This window comes from Marmota flaviventris, chromosome 3, assembly GCF_047511675.1.
Source record: "Marmota flaviventris isolate mMarFla1 chromosome 3, mMarFla1.hap1, whole genome shotgun sequence".
In the NCBI taxonomy this organism is placed as follows: domain Eukaryota; kingdom Metazoa; phylum Chordata; class Mammalia; order Rodentia; family Sciuridae; genus Marmota; species Marmota flaviventris.
In genome coordinates this window covers 47,086,383-47,104,823 of record NC_092500.1, presented here as the reverse complement: position 1 = coordinate 47,104,823, position 18,441 = coordinate 47,086,383, and the positions used below count along the sequence as shown (strand labels likewise).

General features: G+C 39.2%; 1 protein-coding gene and 1 non-coding gene across 3 annotated transcripts in view; one reads left to right on the top strand and one right to left on the bottom strand.

Moving 5' to 3' along the window:
* The window catches only part of Ptprb (protein tyrosine phosphatase receptor type B), a 116,865-nt gene that overhangs the window by 32,219 nt on the left and 66,205 nt on the right, over window positions 1-18,441 (bottom strand). For both annotated transcript variants that reach the window (XM_027928340.2, XM_027928347.2), the window contains 7 exons: window positions 17,442-17,711; window positions 13,141-13,404; window positions 11,410-11,673; window positions 10,451-10,732; window positions 4,457-4,735; window positions 3,760-3,909; window positions 862-1,105 (listed from right to left, as the gene is read on the bottom strand). In XM_027928340.2, the coding sequence (XP_027784141.1) occupies window positions 862-1,105; window positions 3,760-3,909; window positions 4,457-4,735; window positions 10,451-10,732; window positions 11,410-11,673; window positions 13,141-13,404; window positions 17,442-17,711 (1,753 nt within the window). The remainder of the gene's footprint in view (window positions 1-861; window positions 1,106-3,759; window positions 3,910-4,456; window positions 4,736-10,450; window positions 10,733-11,409; window positions 11,674-13,140; window positions 13,405-17,441; window positions 17,712-18,441) is intronic.
* On the top strand, window positions 13,487-13,621 carry LOC114088819 (small nucleolar RNA SNORA70). The gene has a single exon (XR_003582070.1). It is a non-coding gene; the product is annotated as a small nucleolar RNA SNORA70 (small nucleolar RNA).

Sequence of the window (18,441 nt, the reverse complement as noted above, 5' to 3'; positions counted from 1 at the left end):
ATTCAAAATATTTACAAGTCAATAAGACCTTAGCACTCACCAACCAGAACAGGAACTGGCCCAAGCAGAACCTAATTGGCTGCCATATTGTCTGGGTATCAGTTCTGTTAACACCCAGCAGAAAGGGTACATCCTCTACAGAAGTAATAATTTTGGATGCCTATGGACTTGTATCCAAGTCTATAGTCTAGGCTCCATTTCCCTTGAGGATGCTGATTGGGATGTTACATGTTTCCGCTTCTACTTACTTTCTGGAAACACAGTGCAGAATAAGAGCACAGACAATTTCTAGGGCTGCAAGGGCCTACAAGTGGCAGTGTGCTTCCCGGAGCCAAGGCCAAATGGCTGCTGTTTTTCGCCTGCCATCTCAGAGGGAAAAAAGGGTGTCCCCAACTCATTCAGGGACTCTGAGTTCTGCTGAACCACAAAACATCTTCATCTTTACATGCCTCAGAAGGTAAATTAAATAATTCCAGTTCTCGTTAAGAGCAGAAGATATAAACTCATATTGTTCGAGTCTCCTTAAACTCAGTCTATTTGAACATTTTCACAAGAGGGAAGGTCATAAATTATTTGACTCATATTAAAGAATTTGTAGGAGGGAAAAAAACAGTCTATTAAAATTCTTCAGTTTTTCACATAACAAATTGTGACTTTTGCAGAATGCTGAAAGCTCTCTTTACACATTACCTGAGAATGGAGGCAGAAAACCAACTTTTATAAATTACCCAGCAAAATGTAGAGTATTGTTGTAACATAGACTATTAATCTCAGAAGCTCACATCCAGCAGATGCTCAGATAGCTGAGTATCCTGTAATGTAGCATATCCTTTCTAGCAAAACAATGGTAATGCATCTAACCTGTAGGAAGTGTGTGGCTTCAGTGGTCCATCACAGAATTTTTGCTGAGTAGGATCGCATTTTCCACCTAGGCTATCCATCTCTGCTCCAAGCTTAATGTTAAAACTCTTGGAGTTGCTGTCAGGACTTTCGGCACATTTGCTGGCAAAATAATTGGTTTGATACACTCGAATGGAGGCATTGTGCCTGTATTCCAGGTAGGAAGGGAGAGGGTGCTGTTGTTCTGGCTTCATCTCATCGCTGCCTGGAGGAGAAAACCCACAGTTAAGGACTTGCTTTTCTTGTGGCTTGAGTGATTTCTAGCTAGGTTTCTAAGGCTGCCTCCTTATCCATTATCTCTGGTCATCCCAGAGTGCAGATTCTGTGATTGCTGTGAAAGTCTTTTGATGAAATTAACTTTAATTCACTTTTTCTAAAAGAAATTTTGTATACATAATATGCACACACATGTATATCATCATTTTTCTAGGAAAATAAAATGAGATTAGGTCATTACATCAAATGATAAACCCAGAGGGAAGTGCTTGGGAGTAATATTAGCCAAATTATATTGTGTGCATGTACTAATGTGTAACTACAAAATCCCATAAGTATGTACAACTATAATGCAGCAACAAAAAATGTGGGTAAAAAGAATGAGAATGTACCCAGTAATTCCAGAAAGCTGGACAATTAATTCCCCATTGAGAGAGTGGACCGGCTCCACAAGCTCTCTACCTTGCCAATAACCACTGCAGTTGAGCTAATAAGGAAACCCCTATGACCTGGGAAATAGAGAACAGATAAGAGAAATCATGGCCCTGGCCAGAGCAGTTGTCCCACAAGGACACTCCACATGCCATTCCCAGTCTGATAATTGCTCTGTGTGGCTCTCTGTTATCTTGGGTACAATTTAGTCCTGGCTCAAACTTGGTCCGTCACTCAGAGCACTTCCCAGAACTCCTCCCTTGTCCACCCAGCCTGCTGTGTGTTTTGGCTCTGTCAACTAATTTTGATGTTGGCGGTAGAAAAGCATAATTAGGAAGATAAATATTATAGAGATTAGATACCATTTACAATGAACTTCAAGGTGTGGTACTGTGGGGTTCATTATCCTGTATTCTTGTTTAATAAAATTTGCTCACAATGAGTATATCTTGGAAATATCATTATCATTATTATTATTTTTGGTTATCAGTTTTCTACTAATGCTCTGTCTGAGGATGCAGATTGATTGGTAGAGGAGAAGGAAGGGATTGAGAGAGATTAATCCCAAGAACTGAGGTCCTCCCAACATCACATTCCCAAGTCCCATTTGTCAAAGGTCCAAGTAGAGACTTTTATGGGTTTTTCTTTAATTCTGTTTTCACTTTCCTAAGTTCCCATGTCCCCCTTCCTAAATCCTGAAGTCTGCCTTTCAAAATGTTCTTTGGTTTCCCTTCTTTCCCAAATTCCCTCTTTCACACCCCTCCAGCTGGCAGAGCTCCCTGCAGACAAGCAAATCCAAGACCCAGGTGACAGATGACTGCTTGCATTTGATTAGTTCTTTTGTCACTAATTTTCTTTTCCTATAAAGGAAATATTTTGTTGGCAACAGTTGAAAAGGAATGTTGCTTTTAGAATGAGCATATATGCTATGCGTGACATTTACAGGAGATGAACTATTATTTTAAGGATCACAAGGGATCACAACCCATCTCCATGGAAACCAGTAATGGAAACCCATCTATCTGGCTGCAGAACCCAAAGCTGCTGTTGGTGTGACTTCTTTTTGGTCACCTTCTTATATTCATGTAGTAAAACATTATCTTCATTGCAGCCTAATTAAATTTTAAGTCTTTCCACAGTTCGCAAATTCATCTTCAATTATGAGGTGTGAGAAAATTTGGGATGCACTACTGACCCTTGAAATTATTTAATCAATTATGCATAACCAACTTTAGTACAATTAAATTAAATGTAAAAGCACCCAGACTGTTAGGGACCCAGTGAGACCAAAATACCATTTAGCCTAGAAAATGCTCCAGTGTTTGTTAGGTTTAAAGTTCTCTCCTTACCTACAAATGGGTCAAAATTGTCCCCTGACAATCTTAAGAAATTCTTGTGCAGCACCTTAAACACTTTTGAAAAAATATTATGGAAGTAACATATATTAATATCATTCTAGGCACAAGCATCTCTTTTGGAGAAATAACACATTGGACCTCAATGGCAAATGCATACCCCAAATATAACTCTCCTACCTGTAGTTTGACAAATGCTGATATAATAAGCTGTGGCCACACTCAGTGGTTATATGGAATGTTGTGATAACTTTTACCTAGTATTTATCCTGACTTTAGGAATTAGCTAGCCACTGAATAATTCAGGAAACTAGAGAATGAGTCATACCATTCTAAATTCAGTAAAGAAGGAATGCTTCTCATGAACACCTTTTGCCTCTTTCAAGCTTTTGGATATTTTTGTGAGTTGTTGTGTGACTTGGGAGTATATAGTTGGTTGTGGTATTTGAGACAGAGAAGGGCAAAGAATTGAGGCACATTGCTATTTAATGGTAGAACAAAAGAGTAACAATCAAGATTGATAAATTGTGAGAGGACTGAGTGTGTTGATACACACCATGCACCTCCAATAGTGCCTGGTAAATAGTAAGGGCTCAATTAATGATGGTTATGGTTATGATTATTAACTTCCTATTTAATCATTAGGCCCAAAGGTAATTGGCTTTATTGCCATAAGAGTTTTGGAGCAGTTTTTTTTTTTTGTTACAACTCCCTGTATCCAGCAGAGACAGAGCAGAATGATATCAAAATTAACTTTTCTACTCTTAAAAACTTGTGATGGAAGGAGCCCCCACATGACCTTTGAGAAAGCAATTCTCCATCTAACAGTAGAATTAGTTAACTCACATTAACTTACCATCAGCCTCTCTCACCACCACTGTGAAGTATTTCACAGCTCCGTTGGTGTCACTGAACCAGCTGCAGTTGACAGTAAAGTTGATGGAAGATTTGCTAATTAGCACATCCTTCTCATTCACACGAACATGTGGGGGTGGAGGAGGAGGACCTGGAAAAAGAGGTGGGGAAGGAACCAAGAGGGGTCACAATGCTGCTCTCATCAACTCCCCAAGTCAGTGAAATGGACTCCACTCACTCACATCAGACTCAGCGTGTGACACAGTGTGTGTGTGTTTCAAACTTGCAGCCAAGAAATTCTCCTTTCCTGAAGGCAAGCAGGCAGAGGAAGTGATTTTCCAGTGGCAAATTAAATATAATGAAAGAGGCAGCTCCTCAGCAGGATTTCCTGAAGTTGTAAGCATCAAATTGCTTCAAAGCTCCATTATAGCTCTAACTATATCAGGCAAAGTGATGTATTTAGATACTAACTCATTCAGGTACTTTTAAGATCATTTCACTTGTTTGTTGTTAGGGTATTTTACCCAGAAAAATGTTTCCATTTTCTGGAGCCTTCTGGGTCCTCTTCTCCAAGTGACAAGTTTATGTATAAGGGAACTGTGTGCAAGTGAATAGTGGACTGGATACGATGGAGTAAAGTGCAAAGCCCCTTGTCCTGTGTGACAGGAGGCTCCACACACAGCTCCAGGGACACTTACGGTCTATCATTGTGATGGTGCTGTCTTCAACCACCTCACTGGTCACACCGGCCGACTGCACCTTGATGGACACCAGGTACCTCTTATGGGGTACCAGCATCATGATGTTGAGCAGAGATTTTTCTTTCTCCAGCTTTCGGGAAAACTCAATTTCTTGGGTGTCCATTTTGCGGCATTCAATACTATACCCATCGAAGTCAGAATCGGGAGGAATCCAAGAACAGGCAATGGCTGTCGAGTTCTGGGGCCGGCAGTGCAGGTTTTGTATTTTGTCTGGCTCTAAAGGAGACAGGAAAAGAGACGCATTTCAGCAATGGGGAAGATTATTTTGGTTTTTAGCTCCTCTAGGCCCAACTAGTTCTGAGAGTTCAACACATAGGGTTTTGTTTTCTTTTTAATATTTATTTTTCAGTTGTAGTTGAACACAATCCCTTTATTTTGTTTATTCATTTTTATGTGGTGCTGAAGATCAAACCCAGGGCCTTGCATGTGCTAGGCAAGCGCTGTACCGCTGAGCCACAACCCCAGACCATCAACACATAGTTTTCATCATTTATTTGGATGGTGTTTTAAGGAAAAAAAAATTCTATGGGTCTTCAAGAGAATTTTTGCCTGCCAGACCTCACTTTGAAAAAAATATTGAAAATTAAAATGCTGTCCCATTAGAAAATCACCAAATAATACATGACTGGGAACACAAATGTACACAGAAACACGGAAATCACGTGGCAGAAATCAGGTAGAAGGTGAGGAAGAGGAGTTTTGAGGTTAAAAGGGCGACTTGGTCAGCCTGAATACAAATTCTGTTTACCAGCGCTGTACTCTCAAGCAAATTACTTTACCTCCCTATGTTCCATCTGTAAAATGAGGAAATTAAAAATATCTGCCTCGTGTGGTTATTATAATGATTCTCAATGGTGGACATGACTGGTCACCTAGAACAGTGGTTGGCATAGTAATTACTTAATAAATGTAAGCTCTGATAATGATGAAATTAGGAAATGGCATTATCAATTTTTTATCCCTTAGACCCTGACTTCTGTCTCTCTCCTCCATTCTTTGCCTGCCCCTCTCTGCTGACATGACAGCTTCAGGCACTGAAAGTGTGGTGGCTTCCTATGTATGTCCATGTCATGCTGTTCTATCCCCCTGTGCTTATCACCATCCAGTGTTCTTCTGCTTAACACAGTAGCTGACACATAGTAGCAACTCAATATATGGTAGCTGATCTATTGTTATTGTGAATGACACAACAATGAGTAAAAGATTCAGTCTGAAAGAAAAGCTCTTATGAGACTGTTCAAGTTAGTAACCAAACTCTGAGACCGCCCCCAGTTAGCTGTATGTCTACCATCTCTAATTACATGCTATGAAGCTAAACTGGACAGTTGAGATGAGTAGTTTATGAATTTTAATTATAGTAACTGAGTCATTGAAACAAGAAAAGTTCTCAGACCCCCAATACATAAAATCAGAAGAGCTGTGGTCCTGTGTTGTAAGTGCTTTCAGGGCTCAGAAATGCTAAGCCAGAATGGGGTCAAGCCCTCCCCTTGCATATTCTCTTTTTCCAGGAATTTCTCAGGAACTCTCAGACTCTGGACTAGAACTTGAAAACTAGGTCTATGCCACTCCGTTTCACTCCAGGAGTTGAAAGCCTTGGTAAGGAGTAAATTTCAAGGGTAAATTGTTCTATTGGCCACAGCACAAAATACAGTAAATTCTCAGATGGCAATAATCAGTGAGAGCAACCTATGAAATAAGCTTACGGCAACACTGTATGTTGTAGGAAGAGAGTTGAAAAATAAGGCAAAAGGCAGTTATGATGGCTCTTGTGAACTGAATGGGAAAAAACAATTTCACTTTATTGTTGGGTTTTTATGGTCCCTCTTACAAAATTTCATCCTTTCCCTACTTTTCCCTTCCTCCACCTCCCCAAACTAAATTTATATATCCACTTAAAGACCTTGTAGAGAAGACTAGCTATACAATTTTCAAGGTTCAGTGCCAAATGAAAATGCATTGCCCAATGTTCAAAAATTACGAATTTTAAGCCATTGACATCAAAGAATTAAGGCAAGTACAGGCCTCTCTAAGCATGGGCTTCTGAGTGCATGCATAGCTGGTGACCCTGGTGTTGCTTGTGGAATAGGTCATTCTTTCAACTCATGAAGGACTAGTTACATAGATGAATTTTAGGAACTATGTGTAGACTGAGTAGTCCCTTACAATGGCAATACGTGGTACTCTGCTTTGTAATGCAACACACCTTCTCTTGACCATGTTTTGCTACGGAAATTCTTGTGCTAAACAATCACAGCTTTGACTCATCCATCATGTGTGACACCAAATTAATTCTTCTTTCATATTAAGGTCTACAAATGTCAGCTAAGTCACAAGGAGTTAGATGAAGATGACTTTAAGAAAAAACTAACAAAGATTTTTTTTTGGTATAGAGGAAGAACTGGGTCTTGAGGCAGGCAATAATTGTGTCTTTCAAAACACTAACTGCTTGTTGATCTGCTGAACTCCCTTCAAAATAAGTCACAGCTGAGTCCCAATGACACCTTTCTCTTCAGACTGGAGAAAATCTTTCAAGGCATCCTGCCAAATCCATAATTCTAATAATCTGCAGAAAGAATATCATGGGAATCTACTTCAACCTTTTCCTTCAATTTCTTCTCTCTCCCCTTGACCTCTAAATCCTCCCTGTCTTCCAAGACTCAAGTCACATCCCTTTTCACTAAGAAATGGGCACTGCTCTGGTTTCTGGTTCTGCATGAATAGAGCTTGGAAGCTGCCACTCTATCCCAACAAATAAAAAGCTGATCAGACACAAAATTAGCAAATCTTCTTGGATCTGTAAGAGAAGTGAGGACACAGGGCAAACTGCTGTCCCCCAAAACTACAGAGACAGAGAAGTGACTATGGAAGTGAATATGGAAGTTAGGGTTCACCAAAGCACTCATGAGCTGAGGACCAATACAGGAATTGGTGTTCAGGTAGGAAAACCAGAGCTATAATAGAAGAATTGCTGGAGGCTGAGTGTGGGTATGTTTGAGAGCTAGAAACCGCAGGATGACCCAGATGTGGGAGCCCCCACACGTTTGTGAGTTTTAGCTATGGGAACTTAACCAGGTTCCCACAATGAAAATGGGAGAAAAATCCCCTTGTGTGATGGTACCTATAGACTGTGTGATGCACAGTCCATAGGTACCAGCTCTCTAAAGGAATAAGATGTGCTCATGTAGTCACCATGCAAAGCTCCCTCCCCACCTTACCACATCACTAAAGGCCTATCACAGCTATTCCTCTTACCTAGTACATTATGTTTGGTTATAAAAAAAATTTACAAAGTATATTAACAGGCAAAACACATAGTTTGAAAAGAATGAAGAAGCATCTGGAACCAGAAGAGGATATGACAGGAATGTGGGAACGATCTGCCCAAGAATTTAAAACAAGAATGAATGTGATAAGGCTCTAATGGATGAGGTAGACAACACAATAGAACAGACAGGTGATACAAAGTGGACATTCTAAGAACCGAGAAGAAATGCTAGAGATCAAAACACTGTAATAAGAATGAAGAGTGACTTTGATGGAATTATTAGTAGACTGGGCATGGCTGAGGAAAGAGTCTCTGAACTTGAGGACACAGGACAAACTGCTGTCCTCAAAACTACATTAGAGACCTGCAAAACTGACAAAACAACAACAACAACAACAACAAAAAACACAAAAACAAGACTGAAAAAAACAGAGCAGAACATTCAAGGACTAGGGAACAAATATAAAAGGCATAAAACAGGCACCATGGGAATATCAGAAGGAGAAACAAGAGTGACTAAGAATTTGCCACAAATTAATATTGGACACCAAGCCAGAGATCCTGGAAGCTCAGAGAACACCAAATAGGATGAATGTCCAAAATACACACGTAAGCATATTTTTCACACTACAGAAAAGCAATGATAACCTCCTGAAAGAAGCCAAAGGAGAAAAACATGTTACCTATAGAAAAGCAAAGATAAGAATAAGCAAAGATAATAACTGCAAATTGTTCATCATAGCTAGAGCATATTTGTGAGAAAGTGAGAACTGGAATGATTTTTTTTCTTTTGAGGCACTGGGGATGGAACCCCTTGTGCACGCTAGGCAAATGTCCTATCTCTGAGTCACACCCTCAACCCATGAAATGGTTTTATATAAGAACTATAAACCATAAACTTCTAGTTTGTTTAAGCCTCTGTTATTTTAGGTTTTGTATTACCCACAGCCCTACCCAATTTTAATACAATCCTAGATAAATAAATATATGATTTTATTTGTTACTTATAAAACACAGAGTTGAGTGCCTCTTTGGGCTGGTTGTTCTCCTCTGGAGCATGCCCCATTTAGCAAATACTGCTCTTAAATTCCAGCATATAGGATGGGAATATAATAGTCCAGATGTGACATACAAGTCCTACCTCTACTGGCATTGCATGAACTCTTAAACTGAGCAGCCAGGAAGCTGTTGGGAAAGGTGGTCTTATGTGTGCAATCATTGGCTGCCCCACTTGGCTATGTAAAAATGAACCTTGTGCTAGAACATTTCCCTCACAAGAGATCAAGAGCCCCATGGCTTGTACTGGGCTGATCACTCTGTGTGAGAACTTCTTTCCCATTTGCATGCTCAAAATATGTTTTTTTGTTCTGCATCACAGAGTACCCTGGCAACACCAAGACTATCTATATCTGTCCTCTGAGGAGGGGGTCAGAACACTTCTACTGCCTCTGAGGGGTGTGTTTTGCCACTCGCCCAGCAACAGTATCTGGAGAGACCCACTGACGGGGGTGGGGGGGTGGGGGGGGGGTGGGCTGACGCATGCTGTTGAATCTGATCTTGTCTGGTCTCTTCTCTTCTACCATGTGAGTAAAGCTTTGTTCTACCCAGTGCTTGATTACACTGGGTTTCACTTGGTGACTCCAATACCAAGATGCAAGGGGCAAGAGTATTGAGTCCTATTCTGGATTTGGTAACCAAGTGTGTGGTGTTCTGCTTAACAGATTCAATTGACACCATCTAAAATAAGCCGCTGAAAACGCATTCTAAGCTTGCTATGAACCAGAACTCTTAGTTCTTTTTCACACATAATTATCTGATCCCAAACTGCTCTTTGATACAAAATTGAGCATAAGTTATACCTGTCATAGTTTTAATATTTATTGAATAAATGAAAAAATCTCTTGCTTAAATTTCTGATTTTCAACTACATATTTTAACAACCAATAATTGATCTAGGAAATTACATTTTCTGGGTATTAACTGATTTATTTGCTGCTAGTTTTCCCCTTTCAATCTGTTCTCTGCAATGTACCCTGAGTGACTTGCTAAAGTGTAAATATGATTATACTATTTCTGTAGATCTGAGTGGCTCCAATTGGTTCAGAATAAAGTTCAAAGTTGTTAGCACAGCATACAAGACATTTTATGATCGGATTCTCTTTATGCTCACCTTTCATTCTCTGGCCAACTACTTCCTGCTTTTTTATTAGCAGACTTTTCCCTCTCCTCCCTGACTTGCAATATTTTATTGTCCCTATCTGCAATATTCTTCACTTCTTTCCCCACTTTCACCTGATAAATCCTGTTCTCTCTTTATATTTCAATTTGGATTTTCTTCTTCTAGGACACTCTCCTGTATTGGCTCAGATGCCCCTAATACACATTTTTATAAAGTGTCATTTACTTCCCTTATCATAATCAAAGAATAATTATCTGTTCAATTATAATATCTCCTACCCAAGCTCCATGAGGGTACAAATAAATTCTTCATATTAAATTCCAATGTTTAATGAATGAAGAAATGCATGGAGACTTCTACCTGAATTCAAATCCAACCAATCTCAAATAAAAAAGTATATTCAAACCAAGCCCCGTTGGGATAAGATGTTGAATATATCCTTCCTCTCACTCCCTCCGAAATTCAAGAAAAGAAAAACATGTCATACTTGTTCTCACAGATCCAGAAATTGGTTTGCTGTAGGTTTTCCAGGAATCTCCACTGACAGTCTTGACACTGAATTGATAGGATCTCCCTGGACGAAGACCATACACAATGCGTCCTTCTGATTTTCTGTTGCTGTAGGGGTTGAAGACAGTGAGTGCATCTCTGGGGAGCCATTGTAGCTCAAAGTCATTGTAGTCTGTCCAGTCTGGGGGTCCCTTCCAGGTGATGGCCAAAGATGTGTTTGCAACATCAGCAAATGACAAAAGACTGGGAGGACTTGGGGCTGTAAGTAGGAGAAAGTGAAAGGTCACATAATCACATCTGTGCCATAACATATACAAATACGATCACTGATAACGATAATGACATAGTAGGAGCTTTCATTTATAGTATTTATTATGTATAAGACAATGTCCTCAAATGTTTTATGTACCTTTTCTTTAATATTCATAACCAAGCTTCCTTACCCAAGGTCAGATAGAGCATGAATATTCCCTGAATATGTTACAAGTGTGTCAGGATATTGATTCCATTATATTTTGGGTCGCATGGCTGAGGTTCATAGATAATTATGTCCAGTTTTAGATCGCTTTGTTGATTGACCCCAGGTAGCATACAGATATAATATAGGTGTGCTCAAGACATAAAAACTTTAGGAAGCACTGGTCATAGCAACACAATGATGATTTTTATCATTATCTCCATTTTATAGATATGAAATCTGAATGCTCAGTGACCCATCTGGCTTCATAGAGATTAAGTGGCAGTGCAAAGCTAAGGATCTAGTTATTTTTGACCAAAGAATGTATCTCTTATTCATTGTACCCTAGTGCCTTTTGCATTTCAGGAACTAGTACATGGCGCATCATTGATTTTATTTATCATTAAAGACATAGTTAAAATGTGTATTAGGAAGCTGCTTTTCACCAACACTTGGCAATTGGTGATTGGGCTTCTTACCTGTTCTGCCCTCCCCTGTGACCTTATTGCTGAGATCTCCACTGTGAGTTATCACACATAGTGTGTACTTCCTTCCAGGGACAAGACCCTGAAAACGCCTCTCCGTCAGGTCTTTGTCTTTCCAGTTTTCCTTTTTTGTGCCATTGGGATTGTAGAGAATCAGTTCATAAAAGTCGAGGTCCCCAGGAGCTGGACTCCAGCTGAACCAAAGACTATCTGTCATGTTCCGATTGGATACTTTGAGATGACTCACAGGGGCTGGGACTTAAATAGAAGAAAAGTTTACTGTGAATAAAAGAGAAGTAAAGTATTTGGCCCACAGGTAAGAATACGAGCTATGCTGGTCAGGTAGGTGAGTAAGAACACATTGTAGAGTCAGTTCTTAGTTACATTTTGGGTCACTTATGCTATGGGGCATGTGGGCTGTAGATGTGGTGCAAATTAAAACAAAACAGGTGGTGGTTTCCATACGGTTGCCACATGAATCCAGACAAACAGGTAAAATGAAACGTTTATGAATTATTAATACTTAACCAAGTAGTTTGTCACTTAGGTTATAAAAGGCCCAGAAAAATGTTCATTAATGGTTCTAGCTCCTTCTATTCTGAGCCATCTAAATGGAAAGAAACACCCAGACACTGAGTCTCTTTACTTCTTCTCCATCTGCCTTTAGTTTTCTACTCTCTTTGTTATTAAAATATGCATTGGTACAACCTCACTTAAGAAATGTTAACTGTCACTTCTACTATTGTATAAGTCAGGCACCTGCCACTTGCTCCATGCATATTTAAGCTTTGTTGTTCTTTGGTCAGTAAAAAATGATGCCCCTTGTTGGAGGAGCTTCAAACATCAATGAGCAGGTAAGAGACAATGTGCAGAGGGCAGGTTGCCCTGGAAATGGTAACATGCAGGCAATTCTACTTGTCCTCTAAGCTCACCAGGGCTCTTTTTCATTCCCTTTAATGGCCCACTCTTGGGTGCCTTTGGGATATGTTCTTTACGAGGCTCTTTTCATTTTCGGGACTCAGTTAAGCTGCCTTCTCTGTTTAAAGTATTATCTTGTCCTGCCAAGTCACTGTCACAACAGTGTTCATTTCTTTCAAAGAATTTAAGGTGTTCCAATGTCCTTCCCCTTCAAAATCTGCTGTCCCTGCCCCCTCTTCTCTCCCTTGTGCAGAGTTCTCAGAGGTCAGGGGCCTTATCTAGAAAAACAGGAGATTCCATTTTTATTGGCAGTCCAAAGAGATCCTCTCTGTCTTGGAATCCTGTTTTTATTTCATTTAATGCTATGTTTCCAATCAAAGCAATCATTGCTTGTTCAATTGTGGTTGCCCTTCTCTGGACCTGCCCTCTGCTTGAATTATGTTTTTTGAAGGAAGCTGAAGGACACGGATTAAATAGAGCCATGTTGGATTACAACCCTCGTGCACAGTTTGCTGGCAAGAAGAGAAGCCATATTCATTTTTCATCAAGCACTAGGAGGAAAATAAGTGGAAGCAATAAACAAATAAATAAATAAATAAACCAGAAGCCAGTGGGGAAAAAAAACAGTCCACAAATTATTTATCTATCATCAAAGGTCTGATTTAGGGTCAAAAGTCTGAAGGTCAAAGAATTATACAAAGTTATTACCTCGATAGAATAGGGAACTAAGGACAAATCAAGGAAGAGGCAGTGAGCATTGGGAGAACTTTCTTGCTATTTACTACTGCTTGGGTCTCTGGGTCTTACCTGTTCTGCCAAATATGAAAGACTCATTAGACAGCTCCCCACTGTGAGTCACGATCACCATTTTGTACATTCGGCCTTGCAGCAAGTTCTGGAAAGAGAAGCTCTGGATTTGTGGGTCCACTTGGGCTCTCTCCTGAAGTGTTCGATCCGGGTTGTACAGAAAGATGTTATACCAGTTGAACTCCCCCTCTGAGGCGGTCCAACTGAAGGACAGGTGTCTAGTGGAGTTTTCTGTGATCCTCAGGTTGGTGACAGCTGCTGGGACTGGAAAAGTCAAGAAGTGACAGAATGAGATTAAATTTTGGCATGTCCCTGACATGGTCCACACAGGATTAACAATGGGTGGGTGCACTCAACCCAAGCCAGGTGGTATCTGCCTTTAAAATATGTTGACTTACAATGGCTGTGAATAGCACCCTCCTCAGTAGAGTACACAGTCTGCTGTTTATACAGGTTGCCCTTTCGGACACTGATGATAGCCCTTTCCAGTGGACATTCATGTCTTTGATCCAGAACTGTTCCCAACCAAGGCCCCAGACGGTATGTGGAGTACCTTTGGGAAGTTCCAGGGCATGGCATTCAGGGTTCACATTGGGCAAGTCATCATGTCCATCCATACCAGGCTACAGAACAAGCAGCATGTGACTGAGCCCCTATGCAGTGCGCCAAGTTCAAGTTTCCTGGCCACCACAAGACCGACATCTCGAAGAAGTGGAGCTTCCCTGAGTTTAATGAGGATGAATCTGAAGACGTGGTGGCTGAGAAGCAGCTTGTTCCCTGTGGGTATGAGGTCCAACACATCCCAGTCATGTTCCCCTGGACAAGTGGTGGGCTCTACATTTGTGAGGCCTTCTAATGTGATACCCCCTCCCTCATCATTTCCACCAATAAATACTACTACCTGTCAAAAAAAACACACAAAATAACTGACTTCATGGAGGCCTAAAGCAAAAAAACCTGAAGTCTGAATTACTGATGCTGAAGCTATTAATTAAAAACAACAACAACAACAACAAAAAAAAAAACAACAAAGCCACAGAGAACAACAACAACAACAAAATCAAAACAATACAGAAATGGGAAATTATCAATGGAATAAAATTCATATGTGAAAATGTGAAAAAAAAAAGAAATGGGAAATTATCTTCACAGACATTTTTGGGAATTAAAATAATCTGATGTGGCTGACTAAATGTTTTTCTAACACTGAGAACTAGATTAGAGATCAAAAGACTGTCTTTGAGTCTCCACAAAGGCTAAGATATGGTTATTGAGAAGAAGGGAGAAGAAAATGGAAAAGAAAGGAAAAACAAATGGAAAGAGAAATTAGGCTTAGGGATATGGGAAAGAAAAACAACAGGAAAAGTCAAAGCCACTTTTAAAAAAATGGTTTATATTGGGACTCTGCAACACCTTTGGCCTTCGGTGGCACTTGGTGGTAAGGTGGTCCAGAGCTGCTAGAAAGTACTCACTTCTGGGTTGGCCTGAGTCTTGAGATGTGGATGTAAACAGAAAAGGGCATCTGTCTTGATTTTGCTTGAGTTCTCCTTTGTCCAGTTCTTTTTGTTTTCCCCTCTCCTTATTCCAACCCCTTAAAAGTTCATATTGTTCCTCATAGTGGCTGTACTGGTTACACTTGCACCAAGAGTAAGAGTTTCCTTTTCTCCATACCCTTGCTAACATTAGCTACTTCTTGTCTTTTTGATAATAGCCACTCTAACTAGAGTGACATGATATCTCATTGTGAGTTTGACTTGCATTTCCTTGATGGCTAATGAAATCAAACTTTTTCCCCCCTAAATTTATTGGCCATTTGAATTTCTTCTTTTGGGAAGTGTCCATTCATATCCTGAGTCTGTTTTTAAATTGTATTATTATTTGGGTTTTTGTTATTGAGTTTTTAAGTTCTTTCAATATTCTGAATATTAATCCTTTGTCAGATGAATTTCATGCAAAAAAAATTTTCCCCTTTCTGTCTTGTCTTGTCTTTTCTTTCTTTTTTTTTTCTTTTTTCTTTTTCTGTATGGTGCTGGGGATTGAATGCAGGGCTTTGTGCATGCAAGGCAAGCACTGTACCAACCTGAGTTATATCCCCAGCCCATATTTTCTCCTTTCTTTAGGTTAACTCTTCACTCTGGTGATTGTGTCTCTGCAGAAGCATTTTAGTTTCTTTCTTTCTTTTCTTTTTCTCTTTTTTAGAATTCCTAATCATTGTTCACATTTAATAATAATAAAAACTAAATTCTTTTTCTTTTACAATTTTTTATATTTCTGGTTGTATACACAGTATATTCACAACAATTCGTGTCTTCATACATATACTATATTATGTTAGCTTTTGTTTCCTGAGCTTTTGGGTCTTATTTAAAATATTGTTTATTATACTGTTGTCTTGAAATGTTCTTACTCATCTACTGGTATATTATAGTTTCCAGTATTACATTCAGGTCTTCAATTCATTTCAAGTTCATTTTTTTGTATAAGATGAGAGATAGGGGTCAAGTTTCAATCTTCTGCATGTGAATATCCAGTTTTCTGAACACCATTTGTTAAAGAGTCTGTCCTTTTTCCAATGTAGGATTTTGGTGCCTCTGTTGAGAATCAATTGTCTACAAATGCATGGGGGATATTTCCAGGTTCTCTCTTCTGTGTCTGTTTTTAGGCCAGTCCCATACAGCTTTGTTGTATATTTTGGTGTCAGGTAGTGTGATACTTCCAGCTTTGTTTCTTTTCTCTAGATTTTGGCTGTGGGGAGGTCTCTCCATTTTGTGTGTGTGTGTGTTCATCAATGTTTTTCATCAGAGTTTTATTCTTTTCATTGTAGAAGTCTTTCATTTCCTTGAGTATATGTATTTCTAGTCACTATATTTTGTTTGCAGCAATTGTTAATGGGATTCCATTTTATGATTTCTTTCTCAGCAATTTCATTATTGGTGCTCAAAAATGCTATTTTTTATGTTAAGGCTATATTCTGTAACTTTATCAAATTTATCTGATATAATAGTCTTTTGAGAGAGTTTTTAGGTTTTTCTATAGATAGAACATATCATCTGCAAACAGGATAATTTGTCTTCCTCCCTTCCTATTTGTTTGTCTTTTATTTCTTTTTCTTGTCCAATTACTCTAAGACTTCCAGTACTATGTTGACTAACACTGGAAAAGTGGACATCCTTGCTTTGTTCCAGATCTTAGAGGAAGCTTTCAGCTTCTCCCCCATTCACTATGATATTGGGTAAGGATTTGTTATATTATAGCCACTATGTTGAAATATGTCCCTTCTACAATTAATTTGTTCAGAATTTTTATCATAAAGGGATGTTGACTTGTATCAAATGCTTTTTTTGCATCAGTTGAGATTATCTAAAGATTTTTGTCCATTTTGTTGATGTGGTGTATTATAATGGTTGATATATCTATGATGAACCATCCTTGCATCTCTGAGATAAATTCCTCTTATGATCAATGATCTCAACGATATGCTGTTGGATTTGATTTGCTAGTGTTTTGTCAAGAATTTTTGCATTTTAGAGATACTGGTCTAGAGTTCTCACTCCTTTTTTTTGGTTGGGTTCCTGTCTGGTTTTGAGATAAGGGTAATACTGGCCTTGTAAAATGGATTTGGAAGAATTCCCTCCCTTTATGATTTTCTGGAATAATTTGAGATCTGTTATTACTTCTTGGACAGTAGTTCAGGCCCATAGGTGGCAGTTGGCAGTGGGAGATGGCAGCAGGAAAACACAGTGGCAGGAACTGTGGTACCAGCTCTCAGTCCTGGTGGTGGCAAAGACCCACAGGTAGTTAGCTGCAGGGGGAGGTAATGGTGGAGAACCAAAGTCTCTGCTCCATGGTTCCTAATTTCAGGCCCGACACAAGAATTCTTAAAAGATGGAAGAAAGAGGCAGGAAAGCAGAGAAGGACATGTGACAACAGATATAGAGGTTGGAATGATTCCCTTGATGGAAGGGACCATGAGTCAATAAAGTGGGCAGCCTCTAGAAGCTGGCAAGGCATAGATTCTCTGTCTAAAGGTACACAGCCCTACTGACACCTGGCATCTTGATTTCTTTCCTGTTTTCAGATTCTAAATCTCTAGAACTATAAAATAATAAATTTGTGTTGTTTTAAGCCACTAAGTTTGTGGCAATTTATTATAGCAGCTATAGGAAACTAATACAGACAGCTTTAATGAAAAATCCAAATTGGATTGCGGTGGGCTGAAGCTTCACCCCTCTTATATTATGGTCTTATACAATAGCAGGCAAGGAGATATATGGTAAAATATATTAAATGATACTAATTACCTGTTTGGCCTTCAGTTTGGGATTCCTTGCTAAAGAGGCCTCCACTGACGGTTAGAATCTGTATCTTGTATTTCTTGCCTGGTGTTAGATCTTCAAATTTGTGCTGTTTAGCAGTAGCTGGCTCTGATGTGTTACTCAGAAGAATTCCATTTTCATTTAGAAGCAGGACATCATATCTTTCTGCCACACCAGCAGCTTTTTGCCAACTTACTATTAAGGAATGACTGCTGTATGCATTGTCTGCACTTAGTCCCTGGACAGATGCTGGAACTACAAAGAAACAAGAGAAGAAAGAAAACTCAGGTAATATCATTTAGGATAAAGTAATCAATTGAGAAAAAACTCTCTGAAGTCTCCTGGTAGAATACCAATGCCTCTGCTTTATTTATGTCACATTGATTATTTCTGTGTGTCCTCTGGGAGTAAAGAGGAACGAGCATTTCTTGGCCTGAATTGCCTGAATAGCTATTTTGGTTCTCCAACAGGTAGAAAAGTTAGTGAAAGTGACACAAAAGAACACACAGAGATGCATATCTGTTTCCAAAAAGACTACTGAACAAATTTTCACACAATGAATAGTTTGGATGGCTGAACTGTCATGTTTAGACTATACTCCCAATATTAACTCATGTCAAAACTTCCAGCCTGATTTAAGCAGTAGTAGGTGATAGTATTTGTGTTCCTGATGTGCAAGGCAAAATAATATTTTTAATAATATTTTCCATTCTAGGTTCATTTCTTTTTTCATTCTAAATAATCTCCTTAGAAGATTTAATTCATTCCCATGGTTTGAATTGTCACTCACATAATGATGACTTTCAAATTTGATGACTCCCAAACTGATGATGCTCAAATTGAATTCCTCATCTCCCTTCCCCAACTTTCTTATTTCCCTATATTTCTACCTCTTGGCCCAAGTGAGACACTTAGTTTGTCACTCTTACCTTCGTACAGAGAATCAAACATAAGTCTTAAAATTTCCATGTACTATATCTCATAT